Below are 11,372 nucleotides of genomic sequence, written 5' to 3'. Positions count from 1 at the left end.
GGGAGAGACGACAACAACCAGGTTCAACCAGACTCCGCTGTCAGTGATTAGCAATCGCTCCTGACAGTCCAGTCCTCTCCCGAACGCTACGAATACCTACGAGCTCCCCATCTCTCTCTCTTGCATGAGCCCCGCTGTCTCGCACAGACAGTATACGACGCTGCCTGAACCTTCAATCAGTTTCCCGTTTGCTGCTCCGATGCTCAGTCGATCTCAGCCAGGAGTCAGACTTCCTCCTCCGCGTACCAGCTGGCCATCGATCTGACTCTTCGTCGCTTTCCAACACCTGCAGCTCGTGTCTTTCCCCAGACCGAGACCCGCCGTTGTCCCCCCGTCCTGTCCAACCCCTGGCGTTCAACTGTCCGCTTACTTCTCCTGTTGTGTTTTGAAATGAGCTGCTCTCGGCAAACGCGCATTCGCCAACACGTTCGCAAACCTCCCATTCGACACCTGTCCTCCCGTTATCACCCGGACAGTGGCACAACGTCACTAGACCACGTTTAAACAGCTTTCGTTCAGGACTTATATTTAGGAATATTACACATTCTCTTATCAAAGATATACTTAACGTAACCTGCGCTCCCGGTAAACGTCCGCGTCTCCTGATGACGTCATCAGCACCGCCACACTCCAGTCCGGCGCGAACCCTGAGTGCAGCCGACCTGCTGATCCCGCCCTCGCGTCCTCAGACCCGGGCTCTGGTTTAAAAAAGATGCTGCTGATTTCACATTCGCCACCCGCACTGCTAACGTGAGTCGCATTCATTCTCTAAGCCTGGACCACGAGCAGGGAAGAGAAAAGCGCAACACAGGTGCATTTCCCCAGCTTCCCACAAACCTGTTTCACCGTGAAGCAAGAAATAAATAGAGCTCTGAACCTCGGAGAGTAATAAATAACCTGGCTCTTCGGCACGCTGCTGCCCAGCTCATAGCAGGACAGAGCCTCTGAGCCCTGAAATACCACGACCGTCCATTCTGCAGTCTCCCTGCGTTTCTTCATTCAGCGGTCTGTATTTGTCTTCCTCATCATATCTAAAATCACCCCTCCGAATCTCAAGCCCCCTCTGTTCTTCCTCCATGTCCTTTTAATCTCACTTTTCTCCTGTGTGTTTAACTGCCTCTCGTGTCCCCGGGTTCCTGTCTCCACGGCTACTGCGGCCGTCTCCTCGGCCCCGGGTCTGTCCGGCGTCCTACCTCCACTTCAGTCAGCAGTTGTCCTGTGTCTTACACCCCTGTCTCATTCATGTTTCTGTCTAATTCAGCCCTTATGTCTCGTGTCCTCGTCTCGTTGCGTCTTGGTCCCCAGTGTCCAGTTCGGCCTCAGGTCTATCTCTCTCGTCCTCGGCTGCTCCCAAAGCTTGATATCCGTACAGGTAGGTCCTACTGGTGCCCCCGACTCATTGGTGTCTCTATCCCCGGGGTCCCATTCGGCCCCGGGTTCATTCCTCTCGTTCTGCGCTGCTGCTGATGCCAGCTCCTCCGCTCCAGTCCTGCTCTCGCTCCGCTTTCCAGGCCACACCGGCTTCTGGGTCAGTCCAGCGTCTTCTCAGCTGCAGCACTACAGGGCCGAGCCACACTCAAACCATTCGCTGCCTGGAGGAGGGGCATCCATTGGGCCGGGACCCCCAGAGGTTTGTCTTCTCTCAACCGGAGGTTTTGTTTTCCTCTCCACGGTGCCCACATGGAGTCACTGAGCGGTCAACAGCGCTTTCAGTCCTGTTCCAGAGTCCGTAAGAATCCGAGCCGTTAGTCCCTTATACTTAACTCTGCCTCGGATACCAGGAGGTCACACGTCAGCAGGTGTATACGCCTCAGTGTTACACACTCACCCTGTCTGCCCAGGAGACTCTTATCAAATCCAATGGTTACAGGAGGCCGAGACGCTGCCGGTTTCCTCCGTCCCCCAGTCTATTCACAGTACCAATACAGCAGACGAGTCTCCAATTTCCACTGCTGCTTTTGGGGGTACAGTTGGAAACTCAGGCCCTTATCCAATCAGATAACACCGCCATTTTTAGTCAATTTAATAACGCCAGTGACTTCCTTTCCCGTTTACCAAGTTCTCGCGAATCCGGAGCGACTGAGGACGTCTCTTCCAGCTCAAGGCTGCCTCCTCGCTGCTCAATGCGGATGTTTTTTAATAAGCAGCTCGCCCAGGTCTTCGGAGGCCTTCCTTCTTTACAGACAGTGACCCTAAACAAACACTCCCCCAGCTGTTATTCGAGCTCTGCGATGACCCACAGTTCACACCACGTGTTCCTCTCCCCTCCTCCACGCTTCAGAATTCTGCATTGGTGGTTTGGGGTCCCAGTGGGAGACCGGGACCCCCCAGAAGAACCTTGTCCTCTGGCCAGGAGCCCTCAGCCAAGCGGGTTAAGCCACAGTTTCGCTCCATGATGCTTTCATCCTTGTTGTCATTCTTCGTGAAAGGCTTTTCAAAATAACAAACCCTGGATATCACAAAGCCTGCATCATGTCCTCCTACAAGAGAAACAGGCTTTTTCTCAAGGGGACGCCCAGCTCAGGAAGGAAGTGCAGAGAGAGGTGAAAAGGGAGATCAAGAAAGGTAAGGAACAGTATAGGGTGAAAACAGAGAACACCATGACAACAGGTGACACCAGGATGGCATGGCAGGGCATTAAAATCATGGCCAATATCCCTCAGAAGCGTAGTGGCAGCACTGTACCCTGTTAAATGGTGTGGATGGGCAACAGCTGGCCAATGATCTGAATGTGTTTTATACCGCCGTTGAGTTGAAATCTACAACCAGCTCAGCTCATAGTGCTATTCACCCTGGATCTGGAGAGGCTGTTTTTAAATTGACACAGCAGAGGTACGTAGACCTTTTAGGAAACTTATATAAGGAAAAGTGCACGTCCAGATAGTGTGTGTGGTAGGGTCCTACAATCTTGTGCAGATCAGCTTTGCGATATGTTTAGTTTTCTCTTCCAGATGTCCTTAAACTTACAGATCATCCCCTCTCTGTGGCAGAAATCCATCATTATTCCTGTTCCTAAAACTGCCCCGCCTAGTGGCCTTAACAGCTACAGGCCGGTTGCCCTCACATCTCTCCCAGTGAAAGCTCTTGAGAGAATAGTGAAGCAGCACATCACAGAGAGCACACAAGCCCTCATCGACCCCCTGCAGTTTGCACACAGGGACAGGAGGGGAGTAGACGATGCAAAACACACATTGTTAAATCTGGTCTATCAACACCTGGACCAACCAGGGACCTTTGTAAGGATTGTATTTGTTGACTTCTCCTCCACTTTCATCACAATACACCCACTGATGCTTGCGCAGAAACAGTAGAAAGTACTGCACTTCAGTCTGAATGAGAACTTGATGAGCTGGGTGCTAGACTTCCTAACTAACAGGTCTCAACAGGTCTGTAACAGGAGCTGGTCCAGGCTCCCGCTTAGCACCGTTCAGGACCCTGTGCAGATGGTATGATCTGGAAGTAAGTGGAGAAGGACATCAGGGGAGGAGACGAAGAGGAATCAGGACGGGTTGACAGAAGGGGAGGGGGGGTGATGGCAACCAAGTTTCTAAGGGGAAATACCGGGGTGCAGTCCAAAGTCCAAACCGGGGAATCAATCCAAGACGAGAGAAACAAGGTTAAAATCCGGAACGGAATCTGGGACAGGGACAGGGAATAAAACCAGGAGGACGAGGCCAGGCGCTCCGAGCCCCGGACTCAGATGGTCAGGACGCTGTGATGAAGCCTGTGCCGTCGGGTCTCTCCTGGACCTGCTGGTAGACGAGCTTCTGGGCGTCCATCTCCCAGTGCTGAGCCAGGAATAGTGGGAGCGCCAGGCTTGAACAAGGAGACAAACAGAGGGCAGGTGCACATAATCAACTAGAATACGAAAGGGATGGAGCGCCCCCAAGAGGAGGGATTACGACTGTGACAGGCCAGACTGGGGAAGTGCTTATCTGACATTCGCTACACATCAAGTGGATCACCACAGGGCTGCGTCTTGTCCCCTCTGCTGTACATTTTGTACACCAGTGATCGCATAAGCAGATACACAGACAGACACCTCATGAAGTTTGCTGATGACACAGCCCTGGTCAGTTTATTAAAGGACACAGAATACCATCATGGGCCCATCCTTAATGATTTTACTAACTGGTGCAACGAGTCCTCCCTAAAGTTAAATGTTTCACAAACGAAGGAACTGGTTATTGATTGTAGGAAAAAGACCACACCCCCTCAACCCACTACAACTGATGGGCAGCCTGTTGAAATCGTCGATGACGCCGAATGCCTACACTGGTTGCTGAAAACCAAAAAACTGAAAAACGTTCTCGCTGCAGTCGGCGTCATCCAAAAATGCAAAGTAAAACTTTATATAAAGAGTGTTAGTTGTTATATTATAGATATATGATGACATGTTTGTAATTCAGCAGTAGCAGTATCGGTGTGCACGGTCCTTCTCACTCCGATGTCACTTCAGAGACAAATGATGGGACAAATGTTGTGACACGATCTCTAAAAAAAGCCAACAGAGACTCTTCTTTCTTAGGAAACCCAGGTACTTTAAGGCAGATAAAACTATTCTTACACTTTTCTACAAATCATTCCCTGAAAGTGTCTTCACATCCTGCTTCACTTGCTGGTGTGGCAACATGAGCACCGGTAACTGTAACAGGCTGGTCAATTAGGGAATATCAGGGGCAAAATAATCAGGAATAATCAAATCAACTGAAGTATCCTTTACAGACAGAGGGTGACTAAGAAAGCCAAAAGCATCAGGGAGTGTGTGTCTCACCCCTCCATTGCGAATTCACACTTCTCCCATCTGGGAGACGCCTCTGTGCCCCCAGGTGTAAAACCAGCAGACTCAGGAAATCTTTCATCCTCACTGTAATCACACTCTTAAACAACGCAAAGTGACTACTTTGTCTCTTATTTCCTATGTCCTGTAACACTACTGTATTCTCTTCCCTTTGATAATGTGTATTTGTCATTGTGTTGTGTTTGACTGTGCCATACAACTAATTTCCCCTACTGTAGGGAACAATAAAGCTTGAATTGAGTTTAACTGAATCTCCATCCATATTAAATCTGACCCTGTTCTCTCTAATTGCATCTCTAGCATGGAAGGATGACTCAAACTTTCCTTTATCTAAACTGTGACAAGACTGAAGTCCTGCTTATTGGCCCCCATCAGCTCTGTAAAGCCAGTGCTGTAGCCCTCTCTGTGGACGGTTCTGCACTTGAGCTTCAGTCAAAATAAAAAAAAAACGTGGAGGTGACACAGTCCTGCCCCATCACAGCCCATTGTCACGAACACGGACTGAGATCCGTGTCGGGTCTTGTAGGAGACCCTGTGCGATGTGGTAAGAGCTGGAGGAGACAGGAGGCGTGGTGAAAGGGAACACACAGGGGTTTAATAGTGCACAAAATAATAGTGACGGTCCGTGAGACAGTGAGCGGGGGAGACAAGGAATAGCATCCAAATCCAAACAGGTCAAAGGCAGGTCAGGGCCCAGTCCGGGGTTCCAGCGGTGAGTGATCCATCCTGGGACAAGACAAGGTTAAAATCCCCGGGAGGGGAGAACACATGGACAGACAAAACACGAGGTCCAGGGGTGACGGGGCGAGACCCTCCAGACCCCGGGCTCAGGGAGCGGGAGGTGTGGGGGACACCTTTGCCCCCAGGAGACGAACGGAGGGTTTCCTGGTGCCAGGCAGGCCTCGTGACATCCTGACCCTAATGATGAGCCCCGAGGACTGGAGGAGCTGGTCTTTAAATAATACAGACAAGAGGGCACACCTGGGGAGCTTAACCACAAGGACAATAATGGGAGTTGTGGAGCGCCCTCTAGGGAGGGATGTCGGGCGTGACACCCATCAGCTTTACCTGATAGTCTGGTGCATCTCCCAGTCCCATGAGCACAGACACTGCAGCAAGACTGTAACCCCAACCTGAACATCTCCTGCCTCCTTCCCCCACCACAGGCACTACAAGGGTCCAGGAACAGGACTGGTAGAGACTCCCTGTTTGAATAATGAGGACTCATTGGATGAAAAGTAAAATGTTCTATCGGAGAAAACAGCTCAAGTATGAGCACAAACATATTATCGCTACTCAATTATTAGAAAGAGAGAAAGGAGCCTTCCTTTCTGATGTTCCCATGACTTTAACACTAACCGACTGATTTGCACTGATTTACCCAACTGATTATAATTAACAATACTGATGTCGCCAAACCAGCAAGAGAGATAGAATGTAAAGACGCTTTCAATACATAACTTATAGAAAAGAGTAAAATTAGTTCTGTTTATCTTGAATTAGCTGGGTTTCCTACGAAACAAACAATTGTTGACAATTTATGACAACTATTGCAGCAGGTTCAGTAGGGGTCTTACATCTCTCCTAAAATGTATCTTTCTTGTCAAGACATTTAACTTCAAAGAGAACATTGATTCAAATAATTTAGAATGGGCTCTTGGTTTTCTGGGTATTTAAACAAGCTGATCAGGGCTGTGTCTTCAACAGACTTATACGAGACATCTGTGTGTTTGCTCTGATGCTTATTAGTGTACAGAATGTAGAGCAGGAGGTGAATCACAGCCCTGTGGTGACCCAGGGGACGTGTAGGGAATGTCAGAGCTGTGTGTTAAGAAGTCTGGGACCCACCTGATCAGGTTCTGGTTGAAAAAGAAGGAACTTCTGTCTCAACTGAGTTTGTGTTCGATGGTGGTTTTTAAGTTAAATGTTGAAATGAACGTAATGTTATAAAATGTTGTCCATGGCTTAAAACACACAAAATTGTTAATTTTCCAATTCTGAGTGTTTCTAAAATGTTTCAGATCAAAGTTAAATTAGACTTCCGTGCTCAATGTAACCGGTCAGTACAGCGCTCTGTTTCTACTGGAACACGTGAATGGACTTGTGAAATTGTGTTGTCAGGTCCTGGTCTCTCTTACTGTTCAAACACTGTGATTCTTGTGGAGAAATGTGTCGCACACGAGCCTCAGGGGAATATTAACATCCTCCCGGACCCCACTAAGCCTATTTCATTTGGGAAATAACTCCCACCTAACGTCCATGTTTTAGGGCGCACATTAAGGACGTTACACGTGGCCCCTGTATTCCTATACAGCAGGGCTGAAGTGGCCCTCAGGGGCCTGGCTGAGAGAGTGGAGGGCTGGGCCTGTGGTCTTACTGGGCTCTGGAGGGTCCAGGATCTCAGACACACAGTCCTCACCACTTCGCCCATCTGACGGGCTGAGAGCAGTGTCCTCTGAGGGTCAGAGCGCTGCGGTCTGGTCAGGAGCCCCACTGTGAGGGCAGAAGAAGCGGTTTACCACATCCTGGTCCTGGGCTGGGCCAGGGCAGGGGATTAGCAAGGCCAGGGAGTGGCCTGGAGCAGAGCTGCAGCACTGCTGCGATCCTGAGCACACAAGGCAGAATACAGCCCCACAGGGCAGCTCGGCCACACACTGACCAGGCCAGCGGTCAGCAGGGGACCGCCTGTCCGCCCTCGAGCAACTCCTCATGCGGACATCACAGCTACAGTAACGAGTTACTGTAATTAGTGAAGGAGTTCGATCAGATTTCAGTGCCAGTCTGTGCTGCGTGTCCAGTCCTGCTCCAGAGCCTGGGGAATTAAGAGCTAATTGTTCATTCACATGTCTGTACGCACAAGCACTGCTCAAACTGTGTTTGGATTAGAAATATAATGCAGATTGCATTTTGCCCACTTAAAATGAACAGAAAACTCCTGAATTTGAGATTGTAGGTAGAAAATACAGCATGAGTGATCAGCGTTACTGAAATTCACACGTTCTCTGAGCTGAGAGGACAGGAGGGGAATCTCAGCTCCCTGTGAGGGACGACTGTCTGTTCAGAGCAGAGATCCAGCGCTGACATGGAGATCCCTGAGAGGGGGTCTGCTAGTGGTCACTGCACGTCATGGAGGAGGAAGAGTACGCCCATCACAGGAGAGGAAGAGTATTTACATCATGGGGATGAAGAGCATGTCTGTCAAAGGCAATGAAGAGCACGCCCATCACTGGCGGTGAAGAGTATGTCTATCACAGGTGATGAAGAGTATGTCTATCACAGGTGATGAAGAGTATGTACAGAACACTGCAGTAAACTTCATTGCAGCTTCAACCAGCTCTTCTCCGACTCTAGAATCGGATCATTAAGCCACATTTCTGTCTCAGCTCATTCAGTGTCCACAGTCGTCCCCTTCTCACTCGGAGTCCAACTCTCTCCGGATCATAGGGTGACCCCAGAACATCAGCAGAGGACCCCCAGTCACGTAGGGGCCGACTCTTCTCTTGTTGATGTCACAGTGAGAGCCGAAGAACATACAGAAGCTCCAGTAAATCCCAGCCCTCCTGTGCTAACAGTGCGTGAGTCCGGCTCTGGGAAATCTGTTTGCTGATCGGCTGTAATACTGTTTGCCTGTTTGTCAGCCTGCCCCTCCTGTCCACCCTCAGGGGCCACGAACCCGGAGCCTGGGGCTATAAAGGGAAGAGCAGCACCTTCACGGCACCAGTCTGCAGAGCGACCCCGAGGAAGATGACGGTCTGGGCGGTGGTGTGGATGGCGAGTGTGGCTCTCGCAGCTGCAGTGGAAGGTGAGATCGTGCTCTGCTCCTCTCTGAGGTCTCGCTGCCCGCTGGCGCTGGCTCAGGGCTGTCTGGGGCGAAGCTGTCCTGTCCTTGAGGTGAACATGGCTGTCCTTATCCTGCTGCACCTCATCAACAGCCATACAGGACAGCTGGGAGCTCACAGTCAGGCAAGGCAGGACTGATCAGATAGGAATGAAACCTCTAGAGTGCTCAGTACAATACAGGCCAGCTGGCCTCTTGTCATTTCTCTCTAAGCAGAGATTTCATGTACAAGAACTCTTTACAGTTCCTGCTGTCTTAACCTGATAGGAAAATCACACTAACTCTTGTTTTTTATTTTTTTAAAGAACCACCAAAAATCAATCCGATTCTGATAAGAAACAACATTCCTCTTGTCCCCACCATACAAGTGCTTCCTGGTGTTGTGGGTAAGTAAGAGTCTCTGAACCGAAATACAAGATGAGCTGGACTGAGTGTCTCTACAGTATCTACAGCTCTGATGAGGGAGTGTTAGTGTGAAGTTACAGATGAGCTGGACTGAGTGTCTCTACTGTATCTACAGCTCTGATGAGGGAGTGTTATTGTGAAGTTACAGATGAGCTGGACTGAGTGTCTACAGTATCTCCAGCTCTGATGAGGGAGTGTTAGTGTGAAGTTACAGAGGAGCTGGACTGAGTGTCTACAGTATCTACAGCTCTGATGAGGGAGTGTTAGTGTGAAGTTACAGAGGAGCTGGACTGAGTGTCTACAGTATCTACAGCTCTGATGAGGGAGTGTTAGTGTGAAGTTACAGAGGAGCTGGACTGAGTGTCTACAGTATCTCCAGCTCAGGTGATGCTCTCTCTCTCTGTGTGTCTCAGCTCATCCCCGGGGAGTGTGCAGCACCTGGGGCAGGCATCACTACCGCATGTTTGACGGGGAGCTCTATCAGCTCCCGGGCCCCTGTAACTACGTGCTGGCGTCCCACTGCCGTGCTGCCTATGAGCACTTCAACATCCAGATCCGCAGGAATGTGACCCCCAGTGACTCCGCCATTAGCCAGGTCACCATGAAGCTGGAGGGCATGGTTCTGGAGCTGCGCAGGGAGACAGTCTCTGTCAATGGCGAGCTGTGAGTCTGGAACACGCAGAAGTTACTGCAGACTGTAGAGTCATGATGCAGCTGAGTGTGTCAATGTGTGGTTCTGACCTATTTCCCAGTGTTTTTATGTATGATTCTGACCTGTGTTCCAGAGTGTGTCAAAACGTTCTTCTGATCTCTGTCTCAGTGTGTGTAACTGACCTCTGTTCAAGTGTGTACCACCAAGTGGTTCTGACCTATACCCTAGTCTGTGACAACAATGTGGCTCTGACCTCCGTCCCAATTTGTGTCACTGTGGCTCTGACCTGTACCCCAGTGTGTGACAATGTGTGGTTCTGAACTGTATCCCAGTGTGTGATAATGTGTGGTTCTGACCTGCACCCCAGTGTGTGTCAATGTGTGGCTCTGACCTGTACCCCAGTGTGTGTACATATGTGGTTCTGCCCTGTTACCAAGTGTGTGACAATGTGTGGTTCTGACCTGCACTCCAGTGTGTGACAATGTGTGCTTCTGACCTTACTCCCTTGTGCACCAGGGTGAATCTGCCCTTCATCCAGGGAGGAGTGCTGGCTGAGAGGAGCGGGGAGTCCCTGAGGGTGACGGCCAGACTGGGGCTGGAGCTGCAGTGGGACTGGAAGGACGCTCTCTCGGTACGCACCGGCCTCACAGATTCAGGAACATCACTCACAGCTCTTTCCAGACCCTCCTCTCACTGTCTCTGTAACCTGTCTCTCTCGATGGGATCGGCGCTGTGGTCCAGCGCCTCGCCCTTCCCTTGACTCACCAGCAGGAGGTTGAGATCGATGGGAACAGACGTGGTCACGGTCTGCTGCTGTTCAGTACAGCTGCTCTGCAGTGAGGTCAAGCTGCTCGCTGCTGCCGCCTGGTGGCCACTGCAGGTATCGACCCAGCAGCAGACAGAGGCACCCTCTCTGGGCGCCCTGCTGACCGCAGAGCCTCCTCTCGCCCTGCAGGTGGCGATCGATGAGCAGTACAGGAACCAGACCTGCGGGCTGTGTGGGGACTTCAACGGCATCAAGGACAGCGACAGGGTCACTGCGGCAGGTAGGGTGGGAGACCCGCAGGGCCCTCAGTCCGGCTGATCCGCTCACTAGAGCTCTAGAGCCCTGACCGCTGCTCTGTCTGTCCAGGCGTACCAATCAGCCCCCTGGAATTCGGGAAACTGCAGAAACTGGACGGCCCGACGGAGCACTGTGAGGACCCGACTGCACCGCCCCCCGAGACAAACTGCACAGAGGCGGTGAGCACACCCCCGTCCACCAGCGTCCGGCCACACTGACCAGCAAGGCCTTTTCCCAAGAGACTGCAGGGAATTCCCAGAGCTGAGTGACCAGTGTGTCTGTGTCTGAGTGGATAGTGTGTATGAGTGCCCAATGTGTGTCTGTGTGTCTGAGACCAGTGTGTCTGAGTGACCAGTGGTTGTTTGTGTGTCTGAGTGACCAGTGTGTGTGAGTGACCAGTGTGAGTGAGTGACCAGTGTGTCTGAGTGTCTGATTGACCAGTGTGTGTGTGACCAGTGTGTCTGAGAGTCTGAGTCCCAGTGTGTGTGAGTGACCAGTGTGTCTGAGTGTCTGATTGACCAGTGTATGTGTGTGTGTGACCAGTGCCTCTGTGTCTCTGTCCAGAGAGCCCTGTGTGAGCAGATCCTGTCCAGCCCAGCTTTGTCCTCCTGCA

The 11,372-nt window shown here is 51.0% G+C and overlaps 1 protein-coding gene across 1 annotated transcript; it reads left to right on the top strand.

The window, feature by feature from the left end:
• Positions 1-8,447: 8,447 nt before the first annotated feature.
• LOC138224460 (mucin-2-like) lies at positions 8,448-10,977 on the top strand. The gene is made up of 6 exons (XM_069181853.1): positions 8,448-8,603; positions 8,945-9,025; positions 9,458-9,707; positions 10,213-10,327; positions 10,652-10,742; positions 10,829-10,977. The coding sequence occupies exons 1-6, from the start codon at positions 8,546-8,548 to the stop codon at positions 10,975-10,977; spliced, it is 744 nt and encodes a 247-aa protein (XP_069037954.1). The 5' UTR covers positions 8,448-8,545.
• The last annotated feature ends 395 nt before the right edge of the window (positions 10,978-11,372 follow it).

This window comes from Lepisosteus oculatus, chromosome 21, assembly GCF_040954835.1.
Source record: "Lepisosteus oculatus isolate fLepOcu1 chromosome 21, fLepOcu1.hap2, whole genome shotgun sequence".
Classification (NCBI taxonomy): Eukaryota; Metazoa; Chordata; class Actinopteri; order Semionotiformes; family Lepisosteidae; genus Lepisosteus; species Lepisosteus oculatus.
This window is presented reverse-complemented; position numbering and strand designations above follow the sequence as displayed.

What these genes read in the sequence shown, in the direction of transcription:
- LOC138224460 (XM_069181853.1), top strand. Translation starts at nt 8,546, where the DNA reads ATGACGGTCTGGGCGGTGGTGTGGATGGCGAGTGTGGCTCTCGCAGCT. An exon ending in ACTGGAAGGACGCTCTCTCG is followed by an intron (nt 10,328 to 10,651) that starts GTACGCACCGGC and finishes CTCGCCCTGCAG; the next exon opens with GTGGCGATCGATGAGCAGTA. An exon ending in CGACAGGGTCACTGCGGCAG is followed by an intron (nt 10,743 to 10,828) that starts GTAGGGTGGGAG and finishes CTGTCTGTCCAG; the next exon opens with GCGTACCAATCAGCCCCCTG.